Source organism: Vombatus ursinus, unplaced genomic scaffold, assembly GCF_900497805.2.
Source record: "Vombatus ursinus unplaced genomic scaffold, bare-nosed wombat genome assembly UNPS02013007.1, whole genome shotgun sequence".
In the NCBI taxonomy this organism is placed as follows: Eukaryota; Metazoa; Chordata; class Mammalia; order Diprotodontia; family Vombatidae; genus Vombatus; species Vombatus ursinus.
Window position 1 is genome coordinate 20,082 of NW_020952785.1, and position 21,969 is coordinate 42,050.

The 21,969-nt window shown below is 49.7% G+C and overlaps 1 protein-coding gene across 1 annotated transcript; it reads right to left on the reverse strand.

Moving 5' to 3' along the window:
- Positions 1-899: 899 nt before the first annotated feature.
- Positions 900-21,627, reverse strand: LOC114040365 (prolyl 3-hydroxylase 1-like). Its single transcript, XM_027858456.1, has 15 exons — positions 21,099-21,627; positions 17,962-18,114; positions 17,011-17,200; positions 16,510-16,641; positions 11,571-11,710; positions 5,452-5,541; positions 5,114-5,166; positions 4,795-4,916; positions 3,662-3,789; positions 3,388-3,483; positions 2,803-2,953; positions 2,567-2,684; positions 2,376-2,451; positions 1,922-2,062; positions 900-1,441 (listed from the first exon to the last, which is right to left on the reverse strand). Exons 1-15 carry the CDS (start codon positions 21,588-21,590, stop codon positions 1,283-1,285), a joined length of 2,241 nt encoding a protein of 746 aa, XP_027714257.1. The 5' UTR covers positions 21,591-21,627; the 3' UTR covers positions 900-1,282.
- Between the last annotated feature and the right edge of the window lie 342 nt (positions 21,628-21,969).

The window sequence follows — 21,969 nt, forward strand, 5'->3', positions numbered from 1 at the left end:
AGTGAAGGAAAGACTCTGTAGACCTTAAGGCATCATGTGAGTGAGAGCTATCCTCCTCCAAAGAATGATAAACAAATAAATGTTGATTGAGCTCACCTCACTCCCCTGCCTGAACAGCAACCTGTCCCTAAAAGACGGACCCTCCTCCCCTCATTCAAACAGCTCCCAGATTCCACCTGCTCATACTGCTCTGAGAAAGGCTGACCACTTCTTCTGGCCCTGTCCTCTCACGGCCTTCAACTCTGGGAGCTTCTCTCCCCACCACAGCTAAGCACTTACCCATGCATGGCCTGTGTCTGATGCAAAAGCTTCTTTTTCCCTTGTATCTCTCAGTCCGGCTGACTCTACAGTCCTCACGTGCCCACTTAAGCGTGGTCCACCTTTCCAGGGGAGGTCCTGGGATGGGTCCATGTCCAGGCACGTATCTTGACACAGCACCATGTACAGCTGCTGCTGCCTTGAGCCAGACCCAGGCAGGGTCCATGGCCAGTTGCAAAGTCTCCTCTAGGGTAAAGGTGTCCACACGCCTTTCCTACACTGGCTTAGGTGAGGATGGGGGTTGCCAGCTGCTCTGCTAGTCAAGGAACAGACAAATGGCCCAGATGGGCAAGCCAGACGGCAGAAGCAGGCTTCAGATCTCCAGTTCCATTCTTCCTGGAAGCTGCTGCCCCCCAGAGGAGTGGAATTGCCAGGAGGTTCCAGGGGACTTTGGCAATGCTCTCTGACAGCAGGGATGAAAGCACGTGGCTGGCATCAGACAGCCAACGCCAGGGACGCTGATGGCTGCTTCCCCCCATGCTGGGACAGGATTAGTATAATCCTTACCAACTGGGGCCTCTCATGGGGTGGGGGCGGGGAGGTAGAGCATAGTTCCACCCTCCAAAGAACAAGCCACAATATAGAAAAGGAAATCTTTATTCTTTGGTTGTCTATATAAGGTACCCAAACACTGTAGTGTTGTTGGCCTTGCAAGCCGGTGTGCACCAGGACTCCTGACAGAATGGGGATCCCCTGGCATAGGGGTGCCCTGAGCCTCCAGGCCAGGCTGTAAGGGCAGCAGCAGGCCGGCCCTTCCTGCCAGCCACTCAAGTAGTAGCACCAAGTTTCGGGGATGTGTCCAGTCACCCTGGCTCTGCAGCCTGGTGCAGGGTGGCAGACAGATGTCACCCCCAATCCTCCAGCCCCTAGGCACTCGAGGGGGCCAGAATGACCTCAGTGCAGGCCCCTCCTTGCCCCGCCGCCCCATCAATCTGTCAGCCAGTGCCCTTCCTCCTGGACGCTGTCATAACTCATCCTTGTCCCCTGACTTGGTCACGGAGGGAGGCTCCTCGGGCGACGTGGTTGAGGCCTGCTGAGCCTCACGATGGGGCTGCTCCTGGGGCAGGTCTGGTTCTTCAGGGCTGAAGAGCATCTTCACCAGGTCATCTGCCTGCACCCGATCCTGTGGGTGCACAGGGGCACAATGTTCTCTTTCCTCTGGTAGGGAAGAAGCCCCCCACTACCTCTCCTAGCGGCCATGGGCTCTCTGGCCTCTCTCGATGACCCGGGAAGTCATTCTCTCCAGAACCCTCTCCTGTTCTGGAGGCAGGGGCAGTCAAGGGACCCCAGCCCTCAGTTCTGCCCTTGGCATTCTGGGGCTGAAGACAATGAGTCACTTAAAACCACCGTCATGGTATCTAGTCTGGTGAAATAAACAGGATCCCAAGAGCGTGAAGGGGCCTGACTCATCTGGTCCAATCTTGTCCCTTTACAGATAATGGAAATGGAGGCCTGAAGAGGCCTCAAGGTCATTAGGCCCTAAGCCTGTCTCTGGTGTTCCTCCGCCCACACCACGGTCAAGGGATCAAGGGAAGGATGGCTGAAGCAGAGAGGGGAGGGTCTTCCGAGAAAGCAGCCAGGGAGGCATCCATTCCGCACTCACCCGCTCACTGTGCCTGGGGTCCAGGGTGAACCACAGAGCGATGGCACAGCGCTGCCCCCTGGTGACGGCCCTTACGCCATGGGGGTTCTCTGCCCCCGAGGTGAAGCCCACCGCCCGGCCACACTGGGGCTGCACCTCTGCCTAGGGAAAGGAAACAAGGAGAGCGCTCCTACTCAGGCTGGGTGTCTGGGATCAGAGCCGCGGGCCAGGGCAGGTGGCAGGGATGCCAGCTCAGAGGACCCAGGGACCCAGCAGGGCTAGAGCTGGCAGTTACTGCAGGTACTCCCACTTAAGCCAAGGCTCCCAGGCTGACAGCTCCCCGGAAGAAGGCAATGGAAGGAAAGGCAGCCTCCGGAGGCCTTCATTATGCCCTCCTGTCCCCTGGCGCCTCAGGGACCTCAGCTCAGCCCTGCTCCACTATGCCTGCCCAGGCTCAGGGCAGAGGGTCACTCACCGTCACTGTCTTGGCATCTAGCTCAGTGAAATAAAAGTTTCCACCATCAAAGTCTCCATTTAGATAAAGAATAGCACTGGAAAAGACACGAGCAGATGTTGACTACAGGCCCTTCCTCACGCAGCCCCCCAGTTCTGGCTCCTGAAGCCAGCTAGCTCTTCGAGTAGGAAGCCAGGAGACAGGCATGATACCTGTAGTCCCGGAAGGTGTAGGCAGGGGGCTCCTTGATGCACACCAGGGCCTCGGCATTCAGGATGCAGTTGTCCACGTGCACTGGATGGCTGCTGTCGGTCCTGTCTTCTTGGGCTTCTGGAACCCAAGCACATCAACGATGCAGCTGAGACCCCCCTGCCCCGCATCGGGGCCCAAAGCCCTCCCCCTGGAAAAGGAGGCAGGGAAGGAAGGGGGCTCCAGCGGTGGGGCCTACCTTCAATAGCCGTGCGGCACACCAGGTGGGAGTAGGAGAAGTAGAGGGGCGTGTCCAGCCGGAAGTAGGACTCCATGACGCGCCTCACCTTCTCTGTCACATTGTAGTAGAGATAGGCACTCTGCAGGGACACCTTCCCCTCCTGGCCCAGCTGCCCGAGAGGTATGGCCCATGGTAGGTTAGTGTCCAACATGCCTTGCCCTTCACCTGCCCTTCCCAGCTAGCCCCCAGGGTGCCTAGTCCTCAGCCCTCTTTGCTGTTCCCTATCACACCCAACACCTCTTCAGGACTTAGCTCCTTTACCCCAATCTCCGGGTGGCTTTCAGTTCCTCCTCTGGGGCCCCCTTAGTTTTCTCCTCAGAAAACAATCTTCTCCTAATCCTGGAGGTGGCCCAATCTTGTCCTCCCTCTTCTGACAGTGACCCAATGCCCAGGATGAGGACCCCCCAAAACAAAACTCCTTAAATACAGTGCTCCTTCTCTCCAGAGGAAAGGAGAAAGGATCGGGGCGGGGGAGGGCTTGCTTTGAACACCCTCCTTCTGAGCCAATCTCTCGCTCTCCTCCCCTCTCCCCATCACACTCACCTTGAGGGCTTTGAAGACAGTGACCCCATAGAACTTCTCACTTTTGGTGTGGGGGGAAGTATGACCACGATACCCATCCCCAGCAGTTGCCGCTGCCTACAGGATAGAACCCACAATATCAAGAAAGGGTCACTGCTGCTAATGCCGGACTTTCCCACCCCGCAGCCCAGAGCAGTGGAGGGATCAGACTGAAGGGAGATCACCGGGCCTCTTGGGGAGAGGGACAGAGCTTAGATCCCTCCGGTAAAGCCACAGTGACCGGCTTCCCACTCACGTTGGTGAGTCTCTGCAGCTCCCGACACTCGTCAGCAGAGATGACTCCATCCATCACCACCCGCTGGGAGCCATTTAGCACCCTGGAGTTCATGGTGAGGCTGATTCCATCATAGAGCAGGGGGCCGCCTACATCCAGGAGTGCGAGGATGGAGCCCAGCTGGGATCGAGCTGCACCTCCATCCAGCTGTCCTCAGGGCCCATGGCCACTGAGGCCTAGCAGTGCCTGCTCACTGGGGATGTTTCCCTCCCCACCACCCCTAACGTGTGGCTGTGAGGGAAGAATGAGCCTCTAAAAGTTAGGAGACCCGGGCCCTCCTCATGGCTCTGCCCCTAACAACCCTCTGGTTATTCTATTCTGTTGGGCTATTCTAGCCTGCAAAGAAATGTTTCCAAAAGTGTCAAACAGGAACAGCTCATATCACCTAAGACACACTCAAAGATGCTTTCCCAACAACCCCAGGAGGCAGGTAGTCCAAGTGTCCGCCATGTCACCGTGGGTGAGGCTCTAGTAGAGGGCATGGACTGAGCCTCCACTGGGGCACTTGGTGGTTGTGGACAGAGAAGAGCTGCCTTGAAAGAGGTGACCTGACCCCAAGGCCACGCAGCAAGTAAGCAGAAAACTCACAGTCTGAAGTCAGGGCTCATGACTACGGGTCCAGGGGCTTTTCCCATCAGACCACCTCAGGCCCTGCTGGATGCCCTCCATTCTGGGGGTCTGTCTGGTTTTCCCAAGCAGCTAATAACAGAGGGGAGGGCAGGGATCATGTCTCCTCCCTCCTGGGCTCTCCACAGTGCCAACAAGGCCTTGCTGAACTGAATGGCTGTTAAACACTTAGGTGTCTTATTTTAATTGGTCTGAAGAGGACAGTGCACAGCTTTCTATGTGTTGGGGCTCTCCTCTATGAGCCAGGAATGATCTGGGCCTCAGGTCAGACTTCAGTTCTCCCCGGGTTACTTCAGGCCCTCTGGGCCTGCCTTCACCCTGGGGCCTGCCCTATTCCTGCTGGGCAGGGAGGCCTGGGGCCTGATACTACTTTAGCTACTTTACTGTAAGGCAGTAAAGCCCTCTGGGCCTGCCTGGCACCACCAGTCTGAAGCCCCACGTTCGTTCCGTAGCCATAACCCTCTCACCTTCCCGAGCCAGGAGGCTGATGTCCACAGCCTCCTTTGTCTTCTCCTCAACCAGAGTTTCGATCTCCTTCATGAGGTGTCCAATCTCTTGAGAAATGCGCACAGCTGTCTCCCGTTCTGTCCTGTTAGGACAAGTCCTCTGAGGAACCCCACACCAAAGGCAGCCCTAGGGCCCCAACCCCAATATCCTGGGCCCACCACTCTGACAACCTGTCCATCCCTGGATGGAATCCAAATCTGGCAGGGCCAAGAGGAACCTTGGCAAATCAGGAGTCATCCAAGGGCCCAAACCCAACCAAAGACAACCCAAGGTCCTCACTTCTGCTTCTCTTGCAGTCTCTTGGGGATCACCTCCTCTGGGGTCCATGTGTCCTAAAACACATAGGAAAATGTTAAGAAAGGCTTGCTGACCACTTAATCCACATCTCAGCTTACAAAGTAGGGCTAAGACACATTCCAGGGGGAAAAAAAGGCTGATATTGCTTTCCTAAGCCCCAGCCAGATACCGAGAATGACCTATTTGCACGTCCATTCCTATCTTCTTGTCCTTGGGTTCCACCCTTGACAATCAACGCCCTTCCACCTTCCTCCTGAACACCATCCAGCCCAGTACATTCCACCCTCAGGCTCCCCAGGCTATCCTGAGTTACTGCTTACTGGGTCCACAAAGGGAATTCCAAATACGTCGTAAGCAAAGAAAAGTAGCTCCTTCTCCAACAGGCTTCGGTGTCGGTATCTCTGGGCATTCTGAGGAAGGAAGAACAGTTACTAATTACTTGTTGCAAGCAAAACACTACTAGATTCTGGGGGAGAGGATACAGATCTTCAATAAGACAGTCCCTGTTTCTTCTGGAGCTCACACCATGTATGAAACTAAGGTGCAGGATAGAAATAACCCTAATACTTAAGAGTAAAGGGCTATGTGAGGTCTGGGAGGGAAGGTGCTGAAAAGGGGGAAGAGCAGAAGGTGAAATCCAAGAAAGTTTCCTGGAAAAGGCAGCATTTAAATTGAGCTCTAAAAGATGTGCAGACACACTCACTCAGTTTGGTATAAAAATCTCTCTTACTCTACAGGAAAGTAGGAGGAAGGGGATAAAAGAAGGGAGGTGCTGATAGGAGGGAGGGCAGATTTGGGGATACAGTATTCAGATGCAAAAACACTTTTGAGGAAGGACAGGGTGAAAGGAGAGTGAGAGTAGGATAAATGGGGAAAATAGGATGGAGGGAAATACACAGTAATCATAACTATGAAAAAATTTTTACGGCACATTTCTCTGACAAAGGTCTCATTTCTCACATATATAGCGAATGGAGTCAAATTCATAAAAATAAGAGCCATTTCTCAATTGATAAATGATCAGAGGATGTGAATAGTAATCAAAGCTATCTATAGTCACATGAAAAATGCTCTGAATCACTATTGATTAGAGAAATGCAAATTAAAACAACTTGAGGGACCACCTCACACCTATCAGATTGGCTAATATGACAGGAGGGGATGTAGGAAAATTGAGACACTAATGCACTATTGGTGGAGTAGTGAACTGATTCAACCATTCTGGAGAGCAATTTGGAACTATGCCAAAAGGTCTATAAAACCATTCATACCCTTTGACCTAGCAATACCACTACTAGGTCTGCATCTCAAAGAGATAAAAAACAAAAAGGAAAAGGGCCTATATATATAAACATATTTATAGCAGCTCTTTTCTGGTGGCAAAGAATTGGAAATTGAGAGGATGTCTATCAATTGGGGAATGGCTGAACAAGTTGTGGTATATGATGGAGATGGAATCTATTGTGTTACAAGAAATGAGGAGCAAGATGCTCTCAGAAAAACCTGGAAACACTTACATGAACTGATGCAAAGTGAAATGAGCAAAAAGAACATTGTACACAATAATAGCAGTGCTGTACAATGATCAACTATGAAGGACTAAGCTAGTCTCAACAATACAATGATCCAAAGTAATTCCAAAGGACCCATGATGAAAAATGCTATCCACTCCAGAGAAAGAACTGATAGAGTTGGAATGCAGATTGAAGCATACTTTTCTATTCTTTTTTTTTGGGGGGGGGATCTTTAACTTGATTGATATGAAAATGTGTTTTGCATGACTGCACATGTATAACCTATATTAAATTGCTTGCCTTCTCAATGAGGAGGGAAGGAGAGAATTTGTAACCCGAAATTTTTTTAAAAGTTAAAAATGATTTTTATATATAAAAATAAAATATTTTTTAAAAAGATATGTAAGAGTTCAAGGAAAGGAAAGACATTTCAGGTAGAGGGGAGAGAGTAAGCAAAGGGAGGTTTAGCCCAGAGAATCAGTGACTCTCCGAGTTGTGAGTGGCCTTAGGAGACAGAAGCAGTCCATCCCCTCTCCCACATGCCAGCCCGGCCACCTCTTTAAGACAGCAGGCCTTCTTCACTGGACTGGAACAGCTCCAGTTCCTTCTACTGATCTTTGTATGGTGTGACCCCAAGGCCTCCACTCTCTTGGCTGCCCTGCTCTGGATACCCTCCAGTTTGTCAATGTTCTTTCCAAAGTGTGGCACCCAGAAATGAGTAAATACTCCAGCTGTGATCTCACTGGGGCACAGGCCAGCAGGGTGACCACTTCTCCAGTCCTGGACATTACCTTTCTCAATATGGCAGTCTTCCATTGTGTGAGCTTTGTTGGCTGCTATCTCACACTCATATTAAGCTTGCAGTCCACTACAACCCCTAGATCTTTTTCAGAATTGTTATCTAGCCAAATGTCTCCCATTTTGTACCTGGAAAACTGTTTTTTGAACCCAAGTGTTAGTTTATTTATATTTTATCTGTATTAAATTTCACCTTATAAGAGGCAACATGTTAGACAGATAGCTGGCCTCAGGTGCCACCTCTCACACATCCTGGCCGTGTGACCCTGGGTAAATCACTGAACCTCTCTGTGCTCTAGGGATCTCTCTCAGACTGTAAGTTGCAGAGAAGATGCCAGACTGCATTGATAGAGGAAATTCCTCTCCAGGAGCTTCCTACAAAGCTAAGATCACAGGCCTAGGTCCAATATCACCATATTTCATTAAGCCCAATGTTCTAGCCTATCAAAACCTGACTGCTCCCATTGTCAGCTGATGTTAGCCATCGTCCCCGGGCTTGTTTCACCTGCATGCCATCTATGCCTTGGTCCTGATGACAATGTCAAACAGCACAGCTCTATGGGGGCACGGCCCCCCGAGACTTCTTCCCAAGCTGATGCTGAATTGTTTATGACCAGTCTTGAGGCCCTATCATTCAGCCAGTTCTGAAACAATATTATCATCCACCCACCTTTCTCCATCTTTTCCCCAAGAGTAGCATAAGATGATGCTTAAAAGCATTTTGTCAAATACTTTTACAGCTTTCCACTGATCTATTAGTTTGGCAGCCCTGTCAAAAAGGGAAATAAGATTAGTTTGGCAAAACATATTCTTGATGAAGCCAAACTAGGTCTGAGATCTCTGCCTCCTTCCTTTTCTAGAGAGATGCTTATTAACCGTCCCTTTAAGAATCTGCTCTAGGGGCAGCTAGGTGGCACAGTGGATAGAGCATCGGCCCTGAAGTCAGGAGGACCCGAGTTCAAATCCAGCCTCAGACCAAACACTTGACACTTACTAGCTATGAGACCCTGGGCAAGTCACTTAACCTCAATTGCCTAAAAAACAACTTAAAAAAAAAAAAGAATCTGCTCTAGAATTTTTCTAGGAACTGAGTCAAGCTCCCTGTACAAACTCTTTTTTTTCCTGTCTTAAATTCTTCAGTCCTGTGGCATGGGTCCCTCTTCTCCACAATCTTTCAAAGACCACTGACAGGGTCTCAGTCATCGCCTGCACCCAATAACCTATCCATCTGGGCCAGATGGTGACTTGAACTCATCAACTGTTCTCTTATTATCTCCTTTTAACCTTAGGTATCAACTCCCCATTAGGCATTTTTGTTTCCAAAAATCATTCTCCTGGGCAAACAGAAGCAAAATAAATGGAGCACCTCTGTCTTTTGTCATCAGCGTTATCACTGTCCCATCTGCCTTGTCTTTATCCCTTCTGCCCTCAGCCTTCTTTGTGAGTCTTGGCTCATTCTGAGATTTAGCACCCTGGCCACTCACAGGGGACTGAGCTGTACTCTTTTATTTGTCCTTATGGCCCACCCTTGATGATACCTTGATATTGAAGTTGTTTGGCAAATTCCCTGTGCATAGATATCAGACTCTTTAATGTTAAATTTTAAATTCCTTCTTTTGTTCCTAGTCAGAATTGTTCCTTTGTCTTCAAAATTTCATTCTTCATAGTTTTCCTCCTGGACTGAGTTCTTCTGCAGAATTTTAGTCTAGAGGCTCCTACATATATATCCTTTCTCTGAATCCTCTTAGGCTCTCCCAGAAATCTAGGGTATATATCAGACTGAGTTTCTTTATCTTCTTTGTCACAAATTCTAAGAGAGAGTGGTCACTTTTTCCCCACTTTTTTCCACCTCAGTTATCTCCTCATTGGTATTAATTAAATCCCAAAGAGAATTTCCTTTTATTGATTCTTCTCCTATTTGAAGGATAAAATGATCATTAAAGCAAGTTAAGAAATTATCAGTTTCTTTGCTTTTGGCAGACTGGATAACTGAAGTCCTTCATCCCTGTTATATCTACTTTCTATGCCAGGCTTGTGATCTATTTCTCTTTCTGTCTAGGGGGGCCTATAATATGACTTTGATGATAACATTGCACCTGTTTCTACCTCCACTGGTTTTCATCCAAATACTTTCCACCCTGCAGCCCTGTTCTAGTTCCTAGATTTCCTTACAAGAATATGTTATTTTAATTTACAATGCTACTTTTCAATCCAGTCATCCAATTTTTTTTCTTCTGAATATGGCATACCTTTTTACATTCACTTTAATCATGAGTCTCTCTCCATTCACCAAACTTCCAAGAGACTTAAAAAAAACAAAAACAAAACTAAGGGGCAGCTAGGTAGTGCAGTGGATAGAGCCCTGGCCTTGGAGTCAGGAGGACCTGAGTTCAAATAAGGCCTCAGATACTTGATATTTACTAGCTGTGTGACCCTAGGCAAGTCACTTAACCCCAACTGCCTCACCAAAAAGCAAAAACAGAAACAAAAAAATAACTAGACCTGTGATTTCATCAGTTAAGAGAGATCCTTGTGAGGAATTCTCCCTAACAATACAGACTGATAACTGCTCTGCAACTTGGAGAGGTGCGTGGGGCACTGGGAGAAAGTGAGCTACCCAAGGTCACAAGGCCAGGAGTCAGAGGTAGGATTTGAATCTGTGTCTTGCTGACCCCAGAGGCCAGCTTTTGCTCCATTACACCACCAGGCCTCCTTGTGTTAGGCTCTTTCAGTCATCTTGCTTGTTAGCCACACTCTGAGCACATGTGTATATCTAGATTTGGGGTCCTCTGAATTTCTGGCTGGTCTCTACTACTATTCCTCCCATAGTGTAGTATCTACTTGCTAGGCTGGAGGAGGTAAAAAAGCAGTTCTCTTCCTCTTCCCTTCATTTTTGAAGCCTGAATAATTAGCAGCATGCCAGGCAAATGCCCCCTCATCAGCCCTTCTTAAGAGCACTCTCTTCCTGTTCTAGAGCCTATAATCTAAGCCATGGAAGACTCGGGAGAAAATGATGACTGTCTTCGACATTGAAGGGCTGTTATGTGGAAGAGGGATTAAAACGGCCCTGCTTGACCACACAGGGCATCACCAGTAGCAGTGGGCAGAAGTACAAAGAAGCCAATTTTGACTTAAGAAAAACTTCAACAATTTGAAGTGTCCAAAAGTGAAGCAAGCGGCTGTGGGCAACAGTAGGAGGGGCTGGCTGACCTTCTAACTGACCCTACAGAAGGAATTCTTGGTTAAACTCAGTGGGCTCAGGAGTCTACAACTCAGACACAAAGAGCAGCATGGCCAGTGTCTAGAAATGTCCTTCGGGTGGGGAGAGAACAGAAGTGAGGGACAAACCAGAATGAGATGGAGGGGAAGAGGGAAAGGGAAACATCGGCATAAAACAACAGAGGAGCTCTTGGAGGAGGATGAGAACGATCTGTTTTAGCCACATGATGATGCCGAGTCTGTCTTTGGTAAGAACGGACCCCATTCCACAGCAAGGAACCAGCACTACCACTCACACGGTCCTCTCAGCTTCTTCAAGCTGGCCGACCCCACATCCAGCCAGAACCCTCCGCTCTTTCACCCGGCCCAAGGCGGGCCCTTCCACCAGCACTGTCTCAGGAGAGCATTCCCAAGGGCGAGCCAGATGGTGAAAGGCTTGAGCTTATGCCATGGGAGGCTCTGTGAAAGGAACTAGGGGTATGCAGCTTGGAGAAGAGAAAACTCAAGGGGGCCATGAGGATTGTTCTCAGGCATCTGAAAGACTATCACTTGACGAGGGGTCAGAAACGTTCCGTTTGGCCTAACGGGCAGAATCAGGAAAGGTGAGTGAAAGCCACCAAGAAGCAAACTTAGGCTTCATGTCAGGATAAGCTGTCCAAGAGTGGAATGGGCTGCCTTGGAAGGGGTGGAGGGGGGGTGGTCTTCTCTTACTGCAGATCTTTGCATAAAGGCTAGATTGCTACTTGGGGACGAGTTTGTAGTGGGGATTTTTTTCAGGTTTGGTTTGGACTAGTCCCTTTTACTCTAAGAATCGATGACCTGCCACAGGATCCGCCCCCTCACCAGCCCCACCTCTGGGCCTGGACCCACCTTGCCAGCCACCACCATGGCTAATGGAAGTCACTCACCTCCCGGGGCCTTAGGAGCTTCACCGGCTCTTCTCCCAGCATAGCTGTGTAATAGGCAAGGTTCTGATTCATCACCTCGTCATTGGGAAAGAAGAGCAGATATGTCTTGGCGCATTCAATAGCTTGGGTATAATTCCCAACTGCAAAGAGAAAAACAGCTGCAAAAGGAGGGCACCCCCACAGCCCTCAGGGCACATGTCATCAGGACCCAACTCTCAGCTGGGGACCCAGGGTCATGACCACATGAGGACCCAAGGCGTGGTAGGCTGGCTGACTGACATGCACCTGGCTTCACCGGGAACAACCTTCAGGATCAGTTATAACGGCATCCATGTTTTGTTAATAGAACATGCAGATTATTCAGCAAATGGTAAGAAAGAAGGTAAAGACAGAACAAAGCTCAAATCCCTCTAATATTTTAGTTTACAAAGTGCTTTCCTCTCCCCTAATCGGGCAAGGTAGATAAAGCAAGTATTTTCTCCATTTTATAGAAGAAGAAATTGAGGCTCACAGCTAAGGCCTAGTCCATGATCACATAGCTGGCAAGGCTTAGAGCCAGGACTCATTCCCAGTTTCCTGTTCCAAGTTCAGCATCCTTTCCCCTGCACCACACACTGTCATGGCAATGAAATATCAACCCGAAGTGGAGGGTTAACCTAAAAGGGGGGGGGTGTCCTCCTCACATAGCTAAGCTCATCACACCAGGCTCCTACCAAACAACAAAAGGCAGATTCCCAGCATGTCTCTCCAGAGCTTGAAATTTCTACACATCAGCTCATCACTAAAGATGGAAACACCCCTCTGCTGATTATCTCCAGTTCAGCCTGTCTATGGCTTCTTCGTACACAGCTGTTTGCATGTTGTCTCCCCAGTTAGACTGGCAGCTCCCTGAGGGCAGGGGTTGGCTTTTGCCTTTCTTTGGAACCTCAGTGCCTGGCACATAGAAGGCACTTGACGGCTTATTGACTTGACCTCACATCTACCCACCCACCCCTCAAATCTGGGATGGCCAAAACAGGCCAAAGACCAGGCAGTTTCACACAAAGCCAGGTCTGTGCTGCCACTACTATCATTGTTGCTGCTGCCTCCATGATCAGCATTTTCCCCTGTTCTGCCACTGATGACAGCACCATGAAAAGACAATCCCAGGCTTATCCTTCACTATTTAAATGCAGCTGTACTGGAAAGCACCACACATCGTTAGACATGCCCCCTCCCCTGCCCCGCCAGCAGCCCTTGACATCCTCATGTTTGTGGCACCAACAGTCTCTCAGGGAGTGAAGGACCAGAGAGGCAGCCCTTGGCTAAAGCCCTTGTATCACTAGGGGGATGCCCTGAGCTCATTCCCTAGTTATAACTGAGCTCACTGGGAGTAGCCTAGGAAGGGCCCAACCATTCTAATTAGAACCTTGAGGCTGATGAATTCCATGAGCTTTTCTTAAAGACCAGCGCATAGCTGGGTCCACCCCCCAAAGTGAAATGAGCTGTCTCCCAGTAGGAAGGTTAGCAAGGTCCTCAAGTCTGTCCCCTAAGTTCCCCCCCCCCCCCCCGATCCCTGTCATGCATGTCTTTGTTCAGCCTGTCCCTCGTGCCCAATCTCCCTCCTTACCTCTGCCTCTGGGAAGCCCTGGCTCCTTTCAAAGCCCAAGTCATATGAGCCTTCCACCATAAGGTTTTTCCTGATTCCCCTATTGTTACTTCTCCTCCCGTTCCAAATTTATTTTGCATGTGCTTTGTATTCACTTTTGTGCATGTGTTGTTTCTGCCCTACTTCCTGTTACCTCACAGAATGCACAGGGCCCTAGAGCACAGGGGCCGGTCTAGTCCTCTTTACATTTCAGGTGCCCAGCACAGTGCCTGGCACCCAAGAACAGCTGAGCCAGGACCATTCCCTGCCTGGGTGTATGCTTCTTTGCCCTCTCTGCCTCAGCTCTCCCTCCCCAGGTCTTACCCTCCTCTAGCCGCCAATATCCTCCCACTCTCCCGTTAAAATTCCCTGGCTGTACAGAGTCCAGCTAGCCCTGTTACACGCAGGTTGGAGGACTCCCAGCTCTCCAGAGAGATCCAGAACGTGAGTGAGAGGGTGAGACTCTCAACGTGGGGGGAGGAGTCAACCTTGCCCATGTGCCCTCCTGCTGCTTCTGACCCTCATCTTTGTTCCTGGCACATTCCTCTCTCCACAGTGCTTCCTCTTCCACGTTCTCCATGACTCCATCCCCTTCTGTCACCCTCAGTGACACTGATGGTAACTCTGATGACAGATGATCCCCTTACCAAGCAGGTCCTTCATTTTCTGATTCCTACCATGGCTACCTCCACTGGCCCTTGGCCACCCTTTGAGACCTCAGGGGCATTCACAACCACTGCGAGAGCTGGGACTCTGAAATGCTTCCTTCTGACTGCCCCCTCACTCCCAAATGAACCTGTTCTCAGTCTTCCTCATAACCTCTGGCCCCTCAAATCCACTGCCTCATCTGGCCTCCCCTTCATGGTCCCGAGCCTCTGGCTCACTACTTCAGCGAGGTACTCTCCTTCACTCTGGAGTGCCTCTCCACCCCTGAAGCACCATTAGTTTCCTCTGTTCCCTCCTCCTGAACTGCTGAGCACTGCTGGAGGAAGTGACACTGACTGGGCTCCCTCCATAGACACTGGGCCTTCGCTACACCAGGCAATCCTTTATATTCATCATCTCCAAGAGGCAGCCCCCACGGCTCTTCCGTAGTTCTCCCTCTCTTAAACTGCCAACTTCATCCCAGCTACCTTCTCTCTCATTTTCTTTTTCACTCAGAGACCAAGGCCAATCAACTGGTGGTTCCTCAGCCTCCTTCCTCTACTTCTTCAAACCTCTCTCTATCTTTGCCTGGTCTCCTCCTCCTTTCCCCCAATCACATGACTGACAGAGTTGGAAGGGACCCCCCTTCATTGTATAGATGAGAAGAGTGAGGCACAGAGAAGTTAGATTCCTTGCCCAAGATCACACAGCAAGTATTAATGGCAGGATTTGAACAAGGGTCTTCTTGTGTCCAAGTCCAGCCTGCTAATTCCTCAATTTCATTCCTTCTTTCCATCTCCAGAAACTGCCCCACTGGTCATTCCCACTCTCTTGCATTTTCAATCTCCTTTCTACTAAGTCCTGCCATAAAAAATGCTTTGGTCTCCCCTAGTATAAAAGAAAAAAAGCCTTCTCTTGACCCTGCTACCTTCTCAAGCAATGATCCCGTTTCACTTTTCCCTTTATGACCAAATTTCCTGAAAAAAAAAAAAAAATCTGGTTGCCTCTATTTCTTTTCCACCAACTCAGTGCCTTTAGCAATTAAGGGCTAACACCCCTAGCACAATCCTGAAACCATTCCAAGGCCATTGATGACTCTCTAACTGCCCAATCCAGAGGACATTCTGTCCTCCTCCTCTTAACCATCCCATCCCAACCCACCCCCAACTTTCTCCACTCTTGGTTTCAGTGACACTGGACTCCCATTTAAAGAAAGTGCCCAGGCCAAGCATGTCTTCATTCCTCTCGAGGCTTCACTTCAGATTTTCTCTACCATGCCCCCAAGTTGGGAACGTCCCTCTCCTCCTTTGGCTTCTTCTTATGTGTTGTCTTTTCCCTGTAGAAGGTAAACTTCTTGAGGGCAGGGACTGTCTGTCTTTCGGCAGGTATTTGTATTGTCTCAGTGCCGAGCACACTGCCTGGCTCAATCAATGCTTGTTGACTGAGTGACACTGTTCTCATCTTGGCTCCCCTCCTGCCTGACCATTAACTCCTTTTGGGAGATTCCCTCGTCATCTGGCTCTCCTCTCCTCTCCCCCCTCTATGTGGATGGCTCCCAATTGATCTTTCCAGCTCCAACCTCTCCCCTGATCTAGAATCCCACACTTCTAGACCAGACTGGAGTTTATGACTCAGTCCTGTTCTTTCTAGGAAGCCTTTGGAGACTCTTCCAGCCTTTCCTTATCCTGTCTCTAATCTCCTTTCACATTTATAGGGTGTACCACCCCATCTAGTACTTACTGCAGGCTGATTCATAGCTTTTCAAAGTTTCAAGGGCCCTTGGAGACCCCACCTCATTTACAAATGAGGAGACTGGACGCCAGAGAGGTAAAGTTATCTGTCCAGGATCACAGAACTAGTCAGTAGCAGAGCCTGGGCCTAGAACCTGAGTCCCCTAACAATAATAACTGTTACTATTACTTATATGTCCATAATGCTTTCAAGTTGACAAAGCATATCCACACCCCACAAAACCTGGGAGATGGGTTGTTAACTCACTCTTGGTCCAGGGATCTCTCCCTATCCACCATGCAGCCTTTATAAATCAAAAAGTCATTACTGTTATATGTTAAGGTACCCTTACCAGACTCAAAGTTTCTTGAAGGATTGCCCCCAGGCAGGGCTAGACACAGAGTAGGCTTAGATAATTGTTAAGTGATAACTGTTCTGGCTTCTGAAGGTCACAGTCATCAAAAACCCTGGCATTATGACAATGGGCAGGTCTGGTGTCTGCTTTGTGGGCTGCCTAAGAAGACACTGGGCCCTTATGGGTTGCTTTGTTTTCTTTCAGTTTCAGCGCAAGCTCTAATTAAACGCTATAAAAGAACTGCAGAAAGCCCTGGAAGCCCGAGCCCCTCCCAGAGCTTTAGGAGGTGCTGATGCTGGTTCCTGAGGCCAGGTACATGGTATAATGGAGAGAACCTTGGAATCAGATTAAGGTGCTTTCTAGTTATAAAATTCTGAGATTCTATGAAACCTACAAGATCATTAAATAGGAACCATGTCATCTCCGTACTATAAAGAGCACACCTGAGCATTCCAGACAACGCTATATAAGCTGGAAACCAAATATATTCTTAACAAAGAGGTGTTAGTCCTTCTCTGTTTTCTATATTGCTTCGATGAAAGGAGTGGAGAGAGGCAGAGAAGGAGGAAGACGGCTCTTACTGTTGTAGTAGGCAAACTGCAGATAATTATAGTGGGATGGGAGGAAATCTTCAAAGGGCTTCTCTCGGCTGGGATGGGAAGCAAGCTCGGTCACACAACTCTGTTTACAACTGAGCACCTGGATATAATGATCTGCAGGGAATCAAGAGAAGGGAATGAACATCAGATCAATCTGGGAGGTTGGAAGTTGTGGACTAGATGAACAAAAATCACGCAATGGTTAACTGTTGGTCAAATGCCTAAAAGGATGCAAGCCATCAGACACTGAGGCAGAGTCTGGGTCAGAGAATGAGCTACAGTATATGGGTTCCCGCCACATCGAGCAGAAGCAATGGAAGCCTCTCACCTTCCCCCAGGCTGGGGCTCAGCCCAGAGCCCCATCCTCTCCCAAGCTGCACTGGCATCATTCCAGGACACAGACCCTACTTAGGTAGCAACCAAATCTGTCCTACAGAAAAAGATGAGGAAAAGGTCCCTTGAGTAGAGAAGAGCAGTGAGCACCTGTGATGGACTGGAAGAGGTCGGCGTTGTATTCGAGGTAGTTGTAGCCATCATAGTCATAGGGTCCCTCACAGAGGGCACGGCACTCCTCATCTGCCACAAAATACTCTTGCAGGGCTGCCTCCAAATGGGGCACCGCTTCATGGGGCTGTTCCTCCGAGTAGAGCCGCACACCCAGCCGGAACTCGTGCTTAAGGGAGGACAGGAGATTCAGCCTGCCAGGTCTTGAACTAAGCAAGGACCATTCCTTCCCCTCCGGCCACTGCTACAAGGTTCACAAGCTCCTGTCCCTATAGATTTGAGTACTAAAAAAAAAGCTCATGGAATGAGAGAAGTATGCCCAGCAGAAAAATTAGTAGGAAAAATAAAGACTTGTGGATTGATAATTACAAAAAGCTCCCATAAGAGCCTTTTATATAATAATAAAGCACTCAGGCATTATTATCTCCATTTTACAGAAGATGAAACTGAGGCTCAGGGAGGTCCATCAATTAACCTAAAGCCATGCTCCACTTTACAAAATGCAGAAGAGTCTTCAGAAAGTCCCTGTGCAGCTTTAAATTTTTTTATTCTTCAGCTTTCATAATTTAGGCTGCCAGTTTGAGAGAAACAACTTGTACCTGGTCTGGTAAGAAGCAGTGAATGCTGCCCCAGGACACCACTGACCCAGGGAGGTCTTTTCCCTTAGCCACAGGATCTGAAATCAGAACTCACTGTCCTGTGCGTCAGAACTATGTCCCACCTGAACCAAACTCAAATAAACTGGCCTTGAGATACCATTTGCAGGTAGTTTCTAATGTACCTAAAAGCAACAATTTCCCAGTTTAGAAGTGCACAAGGACTTTCAGAAGGTCTCTGGTCCCTTCTCAGGAACGGGAGGGCCTTCCCTGTTGACAGAGGGGGCAAGACAGAAAGGGTGCAGGGAAAGGGAGGCTGGGGGCCCTGGTTCACCATGTGGGGTTTGGCCTCAAGGTCCTTGAAGTCTTCCTCCTTGACCCCCGACATTGTTTGATAATAGTCCAAATTCTGGCGCATCTCCAGGTGCTCCGGGTTCCCCACAAAGAAGGTGTTTGCAGCTGCAACGGCCTTCTCCAGCTTGTTAATCTGTAAGTGAAGCAACGGAAGCCATTCTTGAGTGTGCCGAGCAGTCAGCCTCCCTTTGAATGGGACTCCCTGCCTCCAGCTCTGCCCTCCAGTCCCCTCAGCTGTCATCGAGGGCGGGACTGACCATGCCACCTCCTGCTCAAATGCCAGGGGCTCCCTATGGCCTCCAGAGTCCAATACAAACAGCTCTACTCCACATTAGAAGCCCTCTACAACTCAATCCTTCCTACCTTCCAAGTCTGCCAAGCTTTCCTCCCTGATCCACTCTATAATTGAGCACTGTGAGCCTGTCCATGTACAACACACTCCATCCCTAGACTAGATCATTGCCCAAGCCTGGGACACTCTCTTCACCTCCTCCTTCCTCCTGGCTTCCCAGGTTTCCTTGAAGACTGAACTCAAATCCCCCTTTCTTCAAAAGACCTTTCCTGGTCCTCTCTGAGATTACTACCGCTTCTACCTCTTATAGCTTGTACGTGCCTAGCCTGTGTTGGCTCCTCCATCATAATACGAGCTCCTGGAAAGCAGGTACCATGTCTCTGCCTTTCTTTTCATCTCATTCATTACCTGAGTGAATGCTGCCCTTAGTAAATCCTTACTGACCAAATGATTGATAGACGTGTCAGGGACACAGAAAAAGAGAGGCATGAACAACTACAACCCAAGAGGACAGCCAATGGTGAGCAGAAATCCTCAGGGTCTTTCTAGCCAACTGGCCCAAATATTTCCTTCTAGGAGCATGAGCTGATGCTGGCCAGCCCTATTCTATATGCTTCTGATCGAAAGGAACTAAAAGGAACAGCAGTTTCTCTGGGACAAACATAAGGTGGCAGAGATGTTTCTCTGATCAGCTTTGAGGGGCAATGCTTCACTCAGTAGTGCATGTTTTTCTTTTAAAAAGAAAAATAAAGGTTATGTTTATAACTGCTCAATCTTCTAATTCCAGGACTCTAATCAGGAACAGACGACCAAGAACAGAAACACTGAAAGATGGGTATAGGGCCTTAAAGAACGACATTGGGCTTAATAAGTACTTTGAAAAACAAAATGGGGGTGGGGAGAACTAAATGATCAGGGTATATCCAGAAACAGGATATGTTACTGACAAATCTTAAGCTCCTTGACAAAGTTAAGGGCAGCTAGTGTCATGGTGGGAATACAGCATCAGACCTGGAGTCAGGAAAACCTGAGTTCAGATCCAGCCTCTGACACTTACTAGCTGTGTGACAGTTAGCTAAATCACTTTACCACAATCTACCTCAGTTTCCTCATCTGTAAAATAGGCATAATAGGGTAGTTGTGATGATCAAATGAGATAATTGTAAAGTACTTTGTGAAGCTTAAAGTCTTATGCCAATGTAAGCTATCATTATGATTTCATGTTTTCTTTATATCTCTAGTAACTAGCACAGTGCCTGGCACATGGCAGATGCTTAATTGGCTCAATGGATTCCTACCCCAAAATCCATTCTGGAGAGGAGTTATACTTCTAGCTCCATCACTAACAAGCTTTGTGATCTTGGAAAAAACACTTAAATTCTTCAGGCTTCAATTTCCTCATATGTCTTCATATATTGGTTGGACTAGATGTGACCTCTAAGGTTTCTCTTTGCAGGGCTAGGATTCATTTTTATTGTTAGAAGTAACTGATGAACTCTTCCTTATATGATGGATTTTTGTTTGATTTTCTGCCAGCCTCTCTCTCTTTTCTTCCTTGTGCACTGAAATATCCCCCCCCATGAAGCAGCAGTTGTCCTTCCTTCCTATGGTTATGGTGTTACATCATTAGGTTTTCGAAGGGATGTGAGTTTGGAGAGGAATTCTGTGTATCTTGCAGAGTTTTGTATTATCTATAAGATGGGGGGGGGCAGTGATCCAGGAAAAGAAGGAAAGTTATTTTTTCAGGGTAAATATCGTGGGGAGATGGACATTTGAGTCCAAATTCTTTGTGCCTTATCTGCAGGCTGAGTTAAAAGTCTGTTCTTTAAAGAAGAACTTTGGAAACATATAAGCAGGACTGCTAGCTCTTGTCCAGAGCCCCAGACCTCCGTGGTTTTTTGTTCCCTCCTCATAGAACCACTCCTAATATTCTGCAGAACTAAACTGAAGGGTTGGCACTACTGAATTAACCCTTCAGGGCTAGCCTAGTGAAGTCAAAGCAGCGTGATTGAATAGGGAAGGAAATAAACCATACCTCTAGCCCAGAAACAGGGCTAGTAGTCTGTAATTTCTAACTGTATTCTAACTTTGCGCAGAAACTTGAGAGGGTCCCCCCAACGGGGAGGAGTCTGAGGCCCCCTGCCTGCTACGTGGCATTCCAGGCCCTGAAACGGAAGACGCTGGAGTGTTAGGAAAAGGAAGGAGTGAAAAGGAAAAATCAAGAAAAGGTCTGCAAGATACTGTTCTTGTGGTTCCTCTACCTCTTCTAGGCTTGCAAAGAGATGGGGCTGAGAAACTTAGGGGGAAGCACTGGCCAGAAACCAAGCCCTGCAACTTTGTCTACAATGCACCATCAACTAAATTAGCTTTAAGGCCAGTAGGCAGATAGCTCAGGCTGGATCTCTGGGTTGGGGCAGGAGCTCGAAGTGACAATGCCCCTCCAAGCTCTAGAGACTTAAGTCTGGGTCACACTTGCATTTCATCCTCAAAACCCTCATCATTCAGGCTCTGATACCGTCAGTTTCCTAAGGTAGCCTGGAGGGAATGGGGGATCCCGTCAGCTAAGTCCACAGACCCTCAGGAGTGGGAAGAAACCTTGGAAACAGACAGTCCATCCTGTATCTGAACAGCAGTCCCCTCTGTAATATGCCCAAGCGGTTATGCAGCCTTTGCTTGAAGACCTCCAGTGATGGGGAGCTCACCACCTACCAGGCCGGCGCATTTACTTTGGAGCAGCTCTCTCTAAGGGTTGGGGAGCTCTTTCTCCCTCGGGGCCTGACCGTGGTTCCCCCCCCCCCCAGCTCGGCCCCCCGCCGCCGCCCCACCTTGAAGTAGGCCACTTGTAGGTAGTTGTACGGGCTCCGCTTGCGGAACTCCAGCTCCAGCTCCTCGCTGAGGGTGTGCGCGGCGGGCGGGCCCAGGCAGCCGCGGAGGCAGGCGGCACGCCGCAGCAGTCGCCCGAAGAAGCGCAGGTCGTGCAGGGCCGCCGCTGCCCGGCCTGCCTCGGCCTCGGGCCCCGGCCCCGGCCCTGGCTCGGGCTCCCAAGGGTTCTGGGCGGCGCACTGAGAGCGGCAGCGCAGGCGCAGGGCGCGGAGCGCGGCCCGGGAGCGCAGCGCGCGCTCCATGTGGAGCACCACCGCCGCCCAGTCCCCGCGCGCGTAGGCCGCGGCGCCCGCCGCGAACAGCCCGTCCGGTGCCTCGGCCGACTCCAGCCCCGTCGCCGCAGCCGCCGTCCCCGGGTCCGCCGCAGTCCAGAACCAAGCCTCGGCCCCCGCCCAGGCCAGGGACAGCCACATCCACAGAGCGCACCAGGCCATAGCCGACCATGCACACCTAACGGACCGGCCGGCAGCTACTCACAGCTCGCCTGGAGCTCCGCCCCAGGATGCTAGCCCCGCCCCCAGGCTCACGCACCGCCCCCCCCGGATGACGCCCCCCCCCCCCCCAGAGTGAGCCCCGCCCCTAGACTCAAGCACCGCCCCCACAGGTTAGCCCCGCCCCCAGACTGCCCAAAGGATGAGCCCTGCCCTTAGACTCATGCCCCAGACTGATTCACCACCCCCAGGTTCCTCTTTCCTCTCTTTGTCCCTTAGAATGGAGGTGAAATCTTAGACTAGAGCACCATTGTCAGAAGTCTTTCCCCAGAGCAGAGCCCCTCCTCAACCTAGATCGTAGCTACGACCGCCTGTCAGGACG

What these genes read in the sequence shown, in the direction of transcription:
- LOC114040365 (XM_027858456.1), bottom strand. Translation starts at nt 21,590, where the DNA reads ATGGCCTGGTGCGCTCTGTGGATGTGGCTGTCCCTGGCCTGGGCGGGG. An exon ending in AGCTCCTAAGGCCCCGGGAG is followed by an intron (nt 5,542 to 11,570) that starts GTGAGTGACTTC and finishes TTCCTTCCTCAG; the next exon opens with AATGCCCAGAGATACCGACA. An exon ending in GTGCCGCACGGCTATTGAAG is followed by an intron (nt 2,685 to 2,802) that starts GTAGGCCCCACC and finishes CTTGGGTTCCAG; the next exon opens with AAGCCCAAGAAGACAGGACC.